General features: G+C 44.5%; 1 protein-coding gene across 1 annotated transcript in view; it reads right to left on the bottom strand.

Moving 5' to 3' along the window:
- Positions 1-5714: 5714 nt before the first annotated feature.
- GTF2E1 (general transcription factor IIE subunit 1) overlaps positions 5715-16148 on the bottom strand; it is a 50031-nt gene continuing 39597 nt past the window's right edge. The window contains exons 3-5 of the mRNA XM_065077346.1: positions 13821-14022; positions 8742-8989; positions 5715-7457 (exon numbers count right to left, since the gene is read on the bottom strand). Of these exons, the coding sequence (XP_064933418.1) occupies positions 7027-7457; positions 8742-8989; positions 13821-14022 (881 nt within the window). The 3' untranslated portion in view covers positions 5715-7026. The remainder of the gene's footprint in view (positions 7458-8741; positions 8990-13820; positions 14023-16148) is intronic.

Here is a 16148-nt window from a genome sequence, read left to right as displayed (position 1 = left end):
AAAAATATTGGCTTTCCCACTCAGAGCAATCCATCGGCAGGCGTGAGGTCAGAGCGGTTCCCAGTTCTACTTCGCTGTTACATCCTCAGGTGTCAAAGGGTGTTTCAAAGGGGACAGAGAAAGGTCTGGTTTCACTGCCTCTTCCTACTCAACAAACATTACAAATAATATCTTAGTAATGCATGATTTATTTCCCTTCCAACAAGCATTTCCAGTATTGATGGTCTTTTTATGACTGAGATAGACATGAAGCAGTTTTTATATCCACTGCAGACATAAATTGAACTAGACACTTTCTGCAAACAGGGAGCCATTCATCTCCTGTTCATTGGGTTTGACCACCTGAAGAAATGTACTTCCACTTGCAGTATTCATTTGGCTTGTTTTCGGTGTTTTTAATGGCTTGACTCACACCTTTCCCCTGGCAGACTCCATTAGTGTGTGAATTAGCAATCCCACAAGGAGCTCATTAGCACAGTGCCAAGCCAGAGGTCTTCGGCTCCTGGTAGCACCTGGCCCATTGGTGCACCAAAGGTGCTAGTGCCTGCTGCATAAGGAGCAAAAATGCAGAGTTAAAAAACAAACAAACAAACAGACAAGCACAAAAAACCAACCAACCAAAGAAGCATCACTGAAAAGGCTGAAAATGTGGAGTTTTGACACCTGTCCAACTGGAAGAATCCAAATCTGCTGTCTATGAAGAAAAGCTCTTCCATTCCGGACTTCAGCCAGGCTGCAGTGACATGACTGCCTAGATAGCAAAAACTTCAACTACTATTTGCTGCTCTTGGCAGCGGCTCCTACCTAAACCATACAAAATTATTTTATCTGTTAAAGTTCCCAAAAGAAGACATGTTTCAGGAGGGCTGGGCAGCCCCCTACATGACTTTATGTACTTGTTTCTCATACACTAACATAACAGCGCACTCAGATGAAATGTTCAAAGAAAGAGGGACTTTTGAATGTGACACCAAATTCATTTTTGCAACTGATTGCTGCGAGGTATTCTTGCACCAAGTTTTCCAGCATGGTGAAAGCAGGAGTCAGATCATTCGAACGGACTTGCAGGCTCCTGCTGAAGTTGGTTGCTAACTTGTCACCTTCCTGGTGCCTTTGTATCATGTCCAAGAGGCTGGCATGCTTGGAGAATATTACCCTTCCTAATGGGCTCTGAGGTAAGGGAATGCACCAGGACAAACGCACCATGAGCCAAGTCCCTCTTCAGAACCTTGTATATTTTTGTTTTGCTTGGATATGGTGCCCATGCAGCCTTGTAGAGTGTGTGAAAGTGAAATTTTTCTCAAGATGTGTCATTTACTAAAGCCCGTATTTCCTTCTAACCCCATTTCCCTCCACCTTTCCCTGTTGTAATGGGGATTGTTTTCATCTCCTAGCATCACCAGAATGGCTGACAGATGTTGAAAGCACATCATGGAAGAAAGTCTTGTATGGCAAAGGAAGAATAACTGTGGTCACAGCACAGAGAGAGCAGATATGTCTCCCTAAAAAGATTTTATAGCCTTATTTGCATTTTTAAAAAGGGGATTTTGTTAGAAGCAGCAAGGAAATATGAGAAATTCAGCAACCCAAAATATTCCCAAGGGACAAAAAGAACAAGTGTTAAAAAAACACACAAACCAATCAAATCCAGTTCTACCAAATCATATCTACTCCAAGGAACAGCAAAGCTTTGAGAGTAAGGGAATGGCCAGACTGCCGCTGACGCAGGTTCCCTCCCCACTGTAGGAAGTTAGGGGGCCTGGTAGGTGTTGCCCCTGAGCCCAGCCAAAGCCTGGTTTCTGGAGAAGGCATAGGAAGGGATAGACCTACCGCATCCTTCGTTAAGCCCCTCTGCCAGGACATGGTACAGAGGCTGAGACCTGCATGGTGGACCTCTGCTGCAGCGTGACAGTGCCACGTGCCCCAGGAGAGGAGGTGGCACAAGCCACAGCTGCTTGTGGTGGGGTGGGGGGGTGGAGAGGGGACTGAAACTGAGTTTTAAATGGACACCTGTGTGTGATTCCCACCATATGGGACAGGGCTGGTTCAGACACTGCAACCTCGGCGTACCCAGGTCCACTGGTAGCAACCATTAAATGGTGCTTGGCATAACGCCCCCTCCTCCCCCTCAAAATATGTTAAGGAAAAGCGTGGACTCTGCTAACAGTGCCTGGTAAATGTGGCATTCGATCAGGTAGATCTCCTTTATCAGAAGGGCAGAAAAAATAGGAACAGGAGGATCCCTTTACCAGGTGGAACTGCGCCAGGCTTCTCGGCTCTGTGCACAATTTTAGCTCACTGCAAAATTACCTCTGTTCATTTGCCTTCCTCCAGCAAGTGATGGGATAGCAGAGGCTGGTGATATGGATCCCAAGTGAAAAATAAGCAGAAGCAATATGTCAGGGCTTTAATCACATCTGTACGAGATGTGATTTTTCCTCCTTGCCAGACGTACCTTTTTTTGTACACGGACATTAACTCTCATGGAACAATATTTGATCAGCCTGCATTTTCAGGCTGGATCCCTGCCCGTTTCTCTGGCTGAGCAGCCCAAGGTTTCCCCCCGCCGCTGTGGTCAGCTTTTGGCAGGATTTGCACCTCAGTCGCTGTGAGAAGCCGGGGCGAAGCGCAGGCAGGGTCTCTAACGCACTGCAGTGGAGCCCAGTCGCTTCCAATGCGGCTGGCTCAGCCTCCTCTCTGCCATCCCTGGCTGGTTCATTAGCATCAAACTGTTCAAAAGGATGGAAATTAAATTATATTTAGGTCAGAAACATATTTTAGGCAAAAATACCTATTATATTTAAAGCATCTTGTTCAGAGACTTTCTGTCTGCTGCTTCCAGGATGGCTGCACAAATGCTCAATGTCCTTAATATGTTTCTTTAATGATACAGCAGGTGCTTCCAAAATCTTATTTTTGTTTAAATATAAATTAGGTTCATTCCTTCTCTCAATCTAATTAATGCCAGTAAATAAGAAAGCACTTTCTGGCAGCTCATTTAGGCATCCCAAGCAGGCAAAAGCCCAGATTTCCCTGGATAAGTTTGAAAAATAGCTGTGCCATAGTGATGGGGCTATAGTCCTGGACAGCCGGGCGCTGCTGATGCTCTGCCCTATGGGCGGGGGCAGGTGGGCAGGCAGCCTTCCAGGAGCACCAGCAGTCAGACATCACTCCCCACACTTGGGGCTGCTGCTCATTTTAAGCAAGTGGCCTCTCCGTGACTCTCTGTGCAATCACATCTTAAACAGCTTCAAGCATCTGGCTATGCCTCCTATCAAGATTGTACGAGTGATGATCTCCTTGTACTTTACAAATATTGATCTTTATTCTGGAAGCAGCTCAGCAGACCGAAGCTTACTCTTCAGCCCTGGCTCCCATGCTCCTGGAGAAGATGCTGTGTTGACTCACAGTCAATACACTTCAAACTGGAATATATGGTGATGTTTAGGGATCCTTGTTTAGATCAGTACTGCAAAGCCTCCTGTGAACAAGCCACAGACATGGTTACCTTGCCCAGGGCTTCGAATGGGATAAGGCGATACCAGATCTAGAACAGTGCGGAGCAATTTTTTGCAGCACTGTATGACCCCTACGTCCTGCAAGGGACTGAGCCCACAGCCTCACTTGTTTACACGGACACACTCCAGAGCCAACGAACAGCTCCTGCCGCTTCTCCTCCACAACGCACCCAGGAGAGCAGACTGGACAGCCCGCTGTTTTGCCCTGCTGCTGGCATGTCCTTCCACCTGCTCATAAACTTGCCATTTCCACAAAGGATTCATATTGCATTTAATTCCTAAGACAATTTTCTCTCTCCTACGGGGGCCCAGGAGGAGACAGAGACCCAAGCACAGCTGGCTGCTTGCCCCCCTCAGCCCTGTCAAACCTCCACGCAGCAGCACGCCCTGGTGCTGCAGGCATCCCCCAGGCAGGGCTCCTTGGATGTCTCAGGGAGGAGGCGATGCTATTTTTCTGCCCTTCCTCCAGGCGATCTTCAAATCCCTCGACTCTTGCTGAGCAACAGTCTGTTTAATCTGAATCTGTTTGAAGATGGCAGCAGCACAGGAAGAGTTGGATGGAGGAAGCCAGTTTTTAAGAGCTTAGTAGAAAGGATGAAAACATTCCTGTTTTCCAGTGTTGATAGTGTTCTTCCCGTCCACCAGCAGCTTCACTGATCTGCTCTGGCTTGGGAGGAACATCACATCTGTGCTGGACCAGGGAGGACATCATTCTACTGTGGCTTCCCTGACCCGAAATGGGAGCAGAGACAGAATATGAGCAGCCTGAGAAATGCATTTTTCTTTCCGGCCTGAGCTGCAGTGCCCTGGCCTCAAGCACACTCGTCAGATAAAACGCACTTCAGGCTGAAAGCCAGCACAGAAACTGGTTTGAATGGGGTTACACAGAACATTCACCCAGGAAGGCTTCAGCACTCGACCGTGCTCATGCTGTTACTGGGTTAGCGTTAATGCAGCACATGTGGTCCAGCAGCCAGAGGAAATGGCTGGGGCCTTCCTCGGAATTGATGGCTTTATCCCTTGCGTTAGCACCAGCCTCCTGGCGGTGCCTGGCTTTGCTTGCAGCAGCGGCTATTCTTCCTCTTCTGGCACGCGTGCACAGCCCTGCTTCAATTGCCAAAAAACCCCAAACAAATAAAAGAACCCAACCAACAAAAAAACCAAAAAGGCACCATTGATTGTACATGCTCCTGTTCATTCAAGCACTGCTTGTCACGACAGGGCAGTAGCAGCATGTAGTTGTCCTTTGACAACAGCCCTAACCGGCTTCAACAGGGCAGAGCAGCCACCCTTTGGAGCGCTAGAAGCTGTCGGAAAGGGCAGGAACAACGACGGCATCTGCTCGTGTGCATCGACCTCGCCAGTCCTGCCAGGGCTGTGTGTGGCGGCTGACAGGCGGAAGGCAAGCCCTGCAAACCCTGCACCGACTCCCTCATGGGAAGTGTGCTTTGCTGAACGATAAAAATTATAACCGCCGCACAAACCACAATTAAATGTGTTTATTAAGTAAAACCACTACTTTATAGATGATTACGCTGGATATAGATTCAGTATCAGTGCTCTTATAGTAAAACCCAGTATTTCTTCACTTAAGCTTTAGTAAACCTACAGTTTGATTTTGCAGACTAAAAACTCAGTATAAACTACTGGTGAGTTATGAGCATGAGTAGTTGTACTGTATTCAGAATTAGTTATAGGTTTCTGTCTTCAGCTTCTTGTAAATCTACCTGCCTTTCTCCAGTGTTAACCTTGAATTCAACCAGACTACATCTAGACAGAATTGGTACAGCACTTTTTTTCCTATTAGCTGATCACTGAATCTGACTTATCGGCTCTGTGGCTTGACATCTTGAAGCTTGATACCAGATCTTGGAAGACTGTCTAGACAAGAGTATCATTTTAACTAGCAATACAGTGTCTGTGAGACCTCTGCCATCAGACTATGCTTCCCTCGAGGAAGAAGGAAAGGAATAGAGGTGCTGATCAAAAAGGGCGTCCCTCAGCACCAGTGCAATAGAACATCCTTCCTGGAAATGTAGGAGATTCCAGGAGGCCTTCAAGGAAGCTCTGCTGCAGTGTGATTTCAAATAGTCCTTTCCTCAAAGGACAGCCTCAAATTTAATTTTTTTCTTGAATCTAGGAAATCAAAATGACAAGCTAACAACATTCCCAACTAGGACATGACAAACTGGAAGATGAAAAAGAGAAGTTTCTCTTTATTTATTCCTCTTTAAAATGACTTGAAAGCAAACTTAAAATACTATTAAAAAAAAATAAAAGAAGGGGTTTAAAATATTAAGAAGCTGAAAATAAAACCATGCAGGACGCATTACAAGGTTAGCAGAACATAGAAAGCATAGTTCATATAAAACAGATTTACAGTCTCAGTGAACAGCAAATTCATGCTGCCCATGTAAATGGAACAGCATGTAATAATGTCCCTACCCGCTGGAACACAAAATTATTTTATCATTTTATTTTATTGTAGTACTGGATAGGAAAACACAACAATTTAAAAAACCCAACATTTTCAACTGAAAGAGAAAAAACATTAAAAACATGATATTGCTCTGTAGGCACTGATAAATGTTCTTCTATTGTAAAAGTGTGCCAAAGCAGAATTTGAAATTGCATAATTCCTCTTAAAATGATGCAGCCCTGGTGTGACGTCAAATAAAAACGATGCTATTTCTCTGGCACTGCCTGACAGTCCTGCCCACCACAAGCTGTCTGCAACACTGGTGCTGGGACATGGCTGGGCAGAAGCGACAGGCAGCAATACTGGAAAATGAAGGTATCTCCTGATAAGTCAGAGTGCTCTGACAGCTCAGATCCATGGAGGCCTTTCATGACATTGACAAAGAGTGACTGTGTGTGCTTGCCAAGGCTTTCATTCTGCATTTTTCAAGTTACACCTGACCTTGAGGTGCTAACCTAGTTAGGAGTGAACAAGAGCAAGAAAAGGTTGCTGCCCACAGGGCTGCTTAGAAATAGCCACTCTGGTGGCCAGCAGCTGCTGGCAGGAGGTCAGCTACAAGCCCTGCCCAAGTTTGCCAATCAGCAGATGATACTTCCCTCTCCTCTCCCCTCACCGAGCACAGTCAGCTGTAACGTTACTTACAACCTCCTCCACAGAGCACTCTGATCAGACCACAGAGCACTTGGTCCTCTGAGGGCAGGGATGTGGACTTCACTAGGATCTGCAACAAAACCAATTCAAAGCATTTGGGAGTGGGGGGAGGCAGCTGCTGGGGCCTTGGAGAGGGTTAAAGCAGTGCCTGTGCAGATTTTTACCTTACTTCTGGCACTTGTCCTCCCCTACCTGTTTTGGCACATGCAGCCTTCCTGCTCTCCCCTCTCTAGTAGGCGAAATGGCTGAGATTAGCAGTCCTGAGCCCCAGTGACCCTGCGCACAGGGGAGGAAAGATGCACTTCGGTCTTCTGTTTTACTAGGGAGTGTCTGGCTTAAAAAGTCACTTTTTATAAAAAATACCATGGCAGGAAGCAGTTAATCAAACATATCCTCAAACATGCGTCGCCCCATGGCTATGTAAACCTCTTTTTCTTCTGGCGTCATCTGGGCCACCAGCTCAGGGCGCTGGCTCACTTGGCTGTACGAATGTGGACGCCCGGCCACTGTGACAGTGGGGTCCTCTGCCACCACCTCAAACTCTTCATCCTCCTCCTCATCCTCTAGCCCATATGCTGCGGTGGCTGCAGCGGGAGGGCGGGGAGGGGATTCCTCCTCCGACTCGCTTGTCTCACTCTCAGAGTCACTGGCATTGGCACCCGACAAAGGAGCGGCACCTCCAACAGTGACTGTTGAAGCAGAAGGTGTCTTCTTCTCATGGATAAGCAGGGCACGCATCACCTCCTCGTTGTCATCCAGAGCCGCACGGCTCTCCTCACGCTCCTGGAAGGCATCCAGATCCCGGCCCCCTGCAAAGAGACACAAGGGAATAATTGTTTCCTCACAGAGATCTGGGTGACGGCCCCAAAGGCTTTCTGGACCCACAGTTAACTACTGCCACTGAGCATGCTTGGTTAAGTCACATCCTTTCTCTATGCCAGCTCCTCCTCTCCCTTAGAAGACAGGGATAGTTACATTTTCTCCTACTGTACAGTAAAAGTCACCTAAAGGAGCCAATCCAAAACTACACGTGAATTGAATGTCTAACAGAAAAACAGGGTGAGAAGTCACCATGGCTGGTGAATAACAACAACATCTGCTACAGAATGCAGGAGGAAGTTGTTTCAGTCACCTCACTTTGTTCAATCTATTTGGAAAAAGTTTTGGGATCTGTATGCTTGAAAGGTGTTACACGCAAGAAAGAAAATTAGATATAATCTGGCCACTATTTTACATCCATTTTCTTCACTTCTGCTATACCTACATACTCTCCTCCTCTCCTGAGCACTGTACTGCTCACAAACGCAGTTCCCTTTGCCTTCTTCTCTTCCTATGGCATCAACAGTTTCATTCTATAATCCTCAAATGACCTGGTAGATTGCATCTATTGATCCATTCTTGTAAAAATCATAGAAGGTTTCTATTTCCTGTTTTTAATATATAACCTTAAATAGCACACCTACCAAAGCAGGATGTTTCTACTAGTGGTTACAAGATCTTGACTATTGTCCATGGACGACCTGACCTCAACATGAATGAAAATAAAAGCAAAGACAATGAGAAACAAACAAAGCAATAAAGACTCACCTGCCATGGCGACAGACCTCCCTACTGTACTGCCTGAAGCTTTACTTCTAACACGTTCTTCATATAAAACACATTTTTAAAAAATAATGGGCAAGAAGGCAGCTGGGGGCACAAAAACACTGCTGGTATATTTAGTAGGCTTCAGAGTGACCAAATGTTAATAAATGTTGTTTTTCACCAGTGACCTATTAGTGCGGCACCTTTCTAGATGAGACTGAAAGACCTTTGTCCAAAAGCAATAAACTCTGAAAGTGGAAGACATTTTAGAAGCACAAACAATTTTGTGTGTAACTCAGCTTTACTGATCTAGATTTCAATTCTGGATCTAATAAACCAGGATTTTTTACATCTGCCTACACTCGGGTACTTTGCACAGCAGAGGCGATCAGGCAAAATCTGGAGTGTAAGGAGCAGCAGCTGTACACACACAGGGGAACAATTTTTGACAGCACTCTAAGAGCATCACATAAGCAGCACAGTACTTCTAGCTCTGTGAATTTTCTTACCATCTTTGATTTCATCAGGGTCATAAGCCCCCTGCACCGTGCTCTCTCGTAGCCAAATTGGTCTCTCTCTGGCCGGCTTTCCTTCACTTGCAGACCGGTTAAGATCCTCCTGGTCCTCCATGCTGATGACAACGTTCTGGGTATACAAGTCCTCATATGATGGTCCTTTTGTAGTCCATGCTTCCCGATGGTGTCCACCTGCAAGGCCAGCTGCTGTCCCTGAACCAGCACCAGCTGCACGCTCCTTGCTACACAAAAGGCAAAGAGAGAAAACCAGAGCACTCAGAATAAGCCCTTCCTCAGCCAACATTGCAACACTTAAACTATGATTAGTTATCTCTCCCGGTCTGCACAGAGAACTTGCATTCTGATTTCTAACATGTGGTGCCAGGATTTTCTACACCAGGTTGCCGTTTTGAGCACCTAGGGGGTCTCTAATGGGAAACCCTACATGAGACCATGGCAATGTCCACAACAGACACTGAAAATAAGAGATAGCACTAAGGCTGCTGATGCAGTCACATAAAGTAAAACATAAAATCCCAGGATACCCTCAAATAAAAGTCACAGCAGCAAAACATAGTGGAACAATTACGTGCTATTTGGAAAAGTCTCTTTTTGGCCTTTCACAGCAACTCTATATTGCATTAAAAAAGCACTAAAGTTTAAACAAGTCAGATGACAGGCCCAGAGACCCAGCATGCTCAGATCTGTGAACCATTATTAATCACAGGACCCGTGAAGGAGTTACCTAATCGCGAAAAACACAGTTCACATTTTTGCTTGAATTGTGAGTGACAATGCCTGTGGTAAGTCACATCTCCTGTGTTACACAGGAGATCTGCACTACCCACAGACACAGCCTTGGGAGGACTGGGAAGTCCAGGCAGAAGATGAGAGGGCACCTTCAAACCAGAGGACTAGGGCTGGGCAAAGAGCTTTGTGTGGTGGTGTGTGTTGGAGGCGGCAAGACAGAACTGTCTTTATTGGGGAAGAGCTGGAGAAAGAAAGGTGATGACTGATGTGAGGGGTACGGCACTCAAAGCCTAGGCCTCCTTTGTTTTCTGAGAGAAGCTGCAGCCAGCCAGCACATTTTCCTCCAGGCTCCCTTCCAGCCTGGGAGACTGATGCAGGAAAAAAAAACAAACCACATTCCTGCTTGGATCTGATGGAAAGAGGACATCAGGTGGAGTATTTCTGCATAGTGATGGCAATAAGCCTAAAATACTCTCTCTGGCCTGTGCTGCTACATACGCAATTATCAGGGAAAGCAGCTGAATGGAAACTCACTGCTCTCCAGGTGGGGAAAACCAAATGTGACTATTGCTCTAATTCAAAATCATATTTCATCTTCTCAGAGAAACAGATCCACTGCAGGCTGCACCCACTCTCAGCCATATAATTTCAGTCGTGTGACTGCCAGTGGTACCTAAGGCTTTTCGCAGGTAACAGGCCTGCCTGGACTCCTCCAGAGCAAATCATCAAGGATAATCACCGTGTCTCTGCTCTGCTGCCAGCTGAGCTGACAGAAGCTTGTCAGCGAGCACGGTTCAGTCACTGCTATCTACCCAAGGACATTTCCTCCAACCCAGAAGCTTAAAATAAGGTTGCAGTTGGAGAAGACCTGAGTAATATGCTCTTTTTCTTTTTTAAATTCCGCAAGGACTTAACCACTGCTTGATGAACTAATTCTGCTGAATTTTTAGGGGTAAACAGTGAGGGGAAAATATGCAGGTAGGTGCTAATCAACCTTATCCAGATAAAAAATAGCGGTGCCTTCAGCCACAGTTTGGATTGAGGGCTACTCATAGCCTCCCAGTAGTGGGCTTGCTGGGGTCTGTTAGCAAAACACTTCAGAGCATCCATTTTAACAAGTGTCCACACACTAACAGGTTCTGTCCTGCAGCCAGCCCCACTAGGAGTCCTTCACTGCAGCTTTGAATTTTGGGGCAGAAGACTCATGCCCATGTATTACTTATATAACCTAAGGAATCACACGGAGACCTTCTTCCCAGTGCGTTATTTCAAATGTTGGTACCTTCCAGCTCACAAGACAGGCGTGTGTTCTGTGAAAAGCACCACTTTGCTTCCCACACAATAGAAATCTCTAACGAGCGTTTCCCTGACGATTTTATGTAATGCACTTTCCTCACACGATACACAATGCAGCTCCCCCTCCCCATGACTGCAGCGTGACAGCTAAATACTCAGAAGCACCAGGGACTGCCTAATAATACTTCTGCACAGAGGTCCCCATAAGTGTGCCTGAAATGGACTTTTTTCCTATGTGGTATCATTTAGCAGCAAAACAACATCCACAACATCAGCAACATTTCAAAAATGAAAGTAACAACTCTAAGAGACACTTACAGTATGAATTACTTTTAAGCCATCTACCGCAATGTCCCACGCTTAGGTGGAACCATCTAGATGCTTTCTACCTACTTTTGGACCCTGGTTAGCTTTGCAAACACATCTCAATTTACTTCCTTGTTTGTGGAACTGCATCTTCAGCAACACTGTTGGTAGGAGCCAGCAGCCCCTCAAGACCAGGGGAATACTCCTTACTGCCAGAAGAGATCTTATTGTTCAGCAACCCTCTTCCAAAGTACAGGGTTAAACACCATGGATCAGGCACCAGCAAAAGGCTAGATGCGTGAGCTGCTTTACCCTTAAATATCTCACTCTCTCAGATCAAGATTTGCTTCCCCCCACCCAGGTCTAGACTTTGCATGGCCATCCGGCAACCAGGAACCGCTCAGACAGTGGCTGCTCAGTGGCCCAGATGTGGCTACATTTGCTCTGTTACCCATCAGTTGTTTTACCCTGATGGAAATCCCTTAATGAGTGGTTAGCTGCCTTTAAATGCAATATAAATTATCCTTGACATAGCTGAGGTATGACCCACAGAAACCACACTGTGCAAAGGGGAAACTACTTGAAATTTTCATCTCAACCCTGCCTAGACTATTAAGAAAAGGTCTTGCATAATGGGAATAACTTCTTATGCCGTGTTTGAAATAAAGCACTTTTTCACTTAGCTGCTATTACGAGTTTGAACTTCACAGCAGACAATCCATGGTTCTTGATAGCACGACCACAAAAAATTAATTCTGTGAAGATTTTTGTTATATAAAATCATGCTATTTTGACATAAGAAAATTGAGAGGATATTAAAATAAATCTGTTTTAGAAAACCACAGAGAAGGGCTTACATAAAGCAGGTTTCTTTTGAAACCTGTGGGGCTAATTCATGCTCTGCCAAGATTAAGAAAATTAATGGCCTCCTAGAAAGACATAAATGAAGATCTGCCCTGTTTCCCACAGCAGGTGAATGACAATTATGCAATGTCAGCGTGGTTGCTTAGAGCTGTAACTCTCCTGAACACACATGAAGTCACATGTGTTGGTGCAAAGAGAAGATGCAGGCACTTTATGACCTTTTCTCTTTGTTTCAGAATCATCAAATGTCAGTTTTGACAATGATTTCAGACAATCAAGATTCCATAAAAACAGACGGAATAAATGACCCAGAGTTTGGCACTTTCAAATAAAAATTTCACAGCAGTGCTTTTATGCAATTAGCTGTTTTGAATTAATAAGAGTTAATAAATAATTAAATCATAATGTGTGCTGAAGAAAGTTGTATTCAAGTAAGTATTTTAAAGGCTGCCTATTTATTTTGTCATTCCTTGCACAGAGTAATTAATCATTTACAACGTTTTTGAAGTATTTAAGAGTCAAGTAAGCGGGTGCTGCTATTTAATCACAGGACTGCACCAGGCTTCTGCTGTGACAATTTCCTGTGCACAGAAGGGGAAGACTGAGAAATCACTCTCTTTTTGGTGGGGTTATCCCAGTTCTACTATTTAAACTATGGAAAAGGATTTTTAAAGCAAAGTCTAGTGATTAAGCTTGGGCATAAAGGCTTCAAAGACTCCCCATATCACCAGAGACATATTCAGCGACCTTGGAAAAATCTCTTCCCCTCTCTATATTGCTTCTGTTTTTCTATTAGAATGATGAGGAAAATTAGCTACCTTCTTGGCTAGAAAAAGACTATGAATAGACAAAGAAATTTTTATTGTATTAATTAGAAACTGTCTAGCATGAACACACGAGGAACAGTCTCTCTCAAGGTTAGTCTGAGAGAAAAAAATTATATCCTGCTTGCTCTCCCATTAACTAAATCCAAGCACCCCAAGGCACTGTGGGAATGCTTCCCTTCGTGGTACATTCCCTGCTGCCATGCTTTTTGGGTTGTTTTTTTGTGTGTGTTTTGTTTTGTGGGGTTTTTTGGGATTTTTTTGGTTTTTTTTTAAACACAGAGAAGTGCATCACATTTCACCACAGCTGACAAAACTGACAGTTCCCCACATCTTTCTGCATTATTTAAACATCATCTGTTTTTGTACAGCTAGGAATGTTCTGAAAGAAAGTGTCATTTCCCATGGGTAAGAACATTTTAAAGAGTTTTTGACTATAACATGGTTGCCTCCCAAAGAGAAGAGGTGTGTAACAAGTAGGAGAAAATCAGAAGAAAAAAATACCCTTATTACAAGTAACGCCTTTGAACTAGAATGTTGTTATATGTGGATTTGAAATGCAAAGTCTAGAATTCAGATAGCTTAGTTTCAAAAGCTGCATAGAGGCAAAAGGAATAGATGAAAGATAAGGGTTTGAGAGGAAGAAGACAGTGTAGATGGCACCTTCAGAGCTTTTCCAAATCGTTGCAGTTTTCATTTCTTAAACACTAGGGCAAGGACTTGGTATTACACAGCAGCTGCAGCATAGCAAGTAACAGGTAATTCAAGTATCCCACCCCACAGAAAACTATGTGTGGAAGGCTGACCAGAAGAATCATCATTTGCCTTGTTTAGTAAAAAATGGTTATGGCCCTTTGCCTCCTTAGAAACCACACACTCCTTGGGGAATCTGCCAGTAGCTTGCATAGTTGGTGCTGAACAAGTAAGCCTTCAATGCAGCCAGAGGCTGCAGAAGGTTTGGGAAAGGCTCACAGAGCAGACAAATCCACCACAGGGAAGCAGCGCAGCGAGAGAAGACCGGGCCCGCTCCCACCTCTGCTTCAGGGCGGGAATCTCTGTGGGTTCTGGCTCCAGGATTTCATAGGCCAAGTTAACATCTTCCGTTTCACGAAGCAGCGCGTAGATGGGCTCAATCTGCTCGTTAAATCTTGCCACGAGTGTCCTTGCGTCCTTTTTCGGCATCGCCGACTCATCTTCTTCCACTTCGGTCTCACAGAAAGTACAGCGGAAAGTTCCTAAAACGAAAAAAGTTGCAAAGCGTTGGAAGGAAAGCAACAGCCCTGCTCTTTGTACAGCCTTTTAAACAGCAGTGCTTTGCTGTTTTCTTAGCTTGACGCTAAATAGCTTTTCTCCCCCTGACAATCCCTTCCCACACACAGTGTACCTGGTTGTTATTATTTAAACAGAAAACAAAGCAAGCATTTTGATGCCATCCGGTGATACCCAGTTGGGTACAGTTTCTCGCTCTGAAAAGCCCAGATAGGCTGCAGCACCTCTACTGAGACATCGCCTAATCCCATTCCCTCTTTTTTGCTGCACATTTTAAGCATCAGCTACGACTGGGCTGTGATAAAAGGCTTCACAATATACCCTTAGGAGTTCAACTTATCTGTTTCAGGTGCTTGCATTGGTATCTCCCAGGACACGTGAAGAGGCTAATTACACAAGGAAGCAGGGTGTACTTTTACACTGCACCAACCACCCTGCAGTAACTGCTAGTATTACCATTTTCATGCTGCAACTAATGCAAAAAAGATGGCTTCTCCTTCTGTTTCTGGGACAAAATATGCAGAATAGCCATTACTGCAAAGCTGCAAATGCAAAAACATATCCTCCCTAACCCACATATTCACTTATTGAAATTGAGAACGGCAAGATAAGAATCATACGAACGGCAACTAAGAATAAGCTCCTTTTAAAGACCTCATCAGGATATATAAAACCAGGTCAAACATAATAGCAAATGAAATGGTTGCATGGCAATGCAGTTTCAAAAAACCTACTGAACTTCTGCACAGCAGGCTTTTCAGTTTCATCGCTCCATCTGCGAGGACATGCACAGTAGGACCTTACCATATGGTCAACTATGAGGGGAGCAGCACAGTGTAATGACTTATCCTTCCAAGTGCTGGACTGAGAATGTATTGCTGCCTCCTCAGAACACTTACATCCAGAGAGCGATGCCCACAGGCTTCCCGATTTCTCTTGTCCCTGTGTGTTGTGTTGGCTTTTATTTATTTATTTATTCATTATGTGATTTATTCTGTGGCACCTATATACATCTACCATAATCTCTCAATACCCCAATGAAGAAAGGAAATTATCTTTTTACTAACAGGGAGCCTGAGGCTAGGTCATATCAGGGATATTATACACTTATGTCTAAAAAATCAGTATTAGAATCAGAATTGAAGCCTGCTATAACACAGCAATGCTATGTACAAACACAGTCGAAAGAATGGGGTTTACCCAGGGCACACAGGTATGAAGTAATGAGACAGGCTGGCAAGCCAGGGCTTCTGGTATCTTGTTTTGCTGCTTACACAGATTTGCTAGTCTTGTCACTTCGTCTTTCAGTGTACCTCTTTCTCTGCCTGTAAGACAGCGATAAAAACACCTAACTTCTTCACTGATGTCTGTGAGGGCTAGACAATGCTTGCACGCTTCTTGGAAAACACACATAACACCGTTTGTGACAGAAGGTAGATCTGTCACCTCTCACCATAGTCTGTAGAGATGCAGTTTTCTACCTTGGCGCCATCTGAAGTAGCTTTTGCTGATTGTTTCTCATATTAATGCAAGTGTGTTGTATATGTGGCCTGCAGTATGTACACATTTCCTGCAATAACCTCTCTCTTTAGAAAGTTTGTCTCATCTACATGTAAGAGCTAGAGCACTGAACAACAGCAGTATGCAAAGTAAAGGATAAGTGGATAAAGTGCTCTTCTCTCCCATCCAAGCATGAAACACTCTGCATATTTTTTTCAGGCCGTAAAAATTGCCCCTACCGATTAAAAAACTGCACATTATATAAGCTGTCAGCCCAGCAAGCACTGAAGCCAAAGTTTGGTCTCCTTATCCCACATCTGAGACTACCGGCATGACAAACTGGCAAACAAGTTGAATCAATTTAAAATAATTAGCACATCTCAGTTCCCCCAATGGACAAAGTGAACAAACACAGGTTAATGAGGAAAACTCTCCTCTTTTTACACCACCCCAAAAGTCCTGTTACATGTTCCTGAGATAGCTCAGACTTTTCACACTTCCTTCTGTGAAGCCCATGAGTATTTGCAAAATACTAAGATTGTAGGGAGAATGGTTCCAATTCAGAGTACCAAAAAATCAGAAAGTAAATACA

This window comes from Columba livia, chromosome 1, assembly GCF_036013475.1.
Source record: "Columba livia isolate bColLiv1 breed racing homer chromosome 1, bColLiv1.pat.W.v2, whole genome shotgun sequence".
Lineage (NCBI taxonomy): Eukaryota > Metazoa > Chordata > Aves > Columbiformes > Columbidae > Columba > Columba livia.
This window is presented reverse-complemented; position numbering and strand designations above follow the sequence as displayed.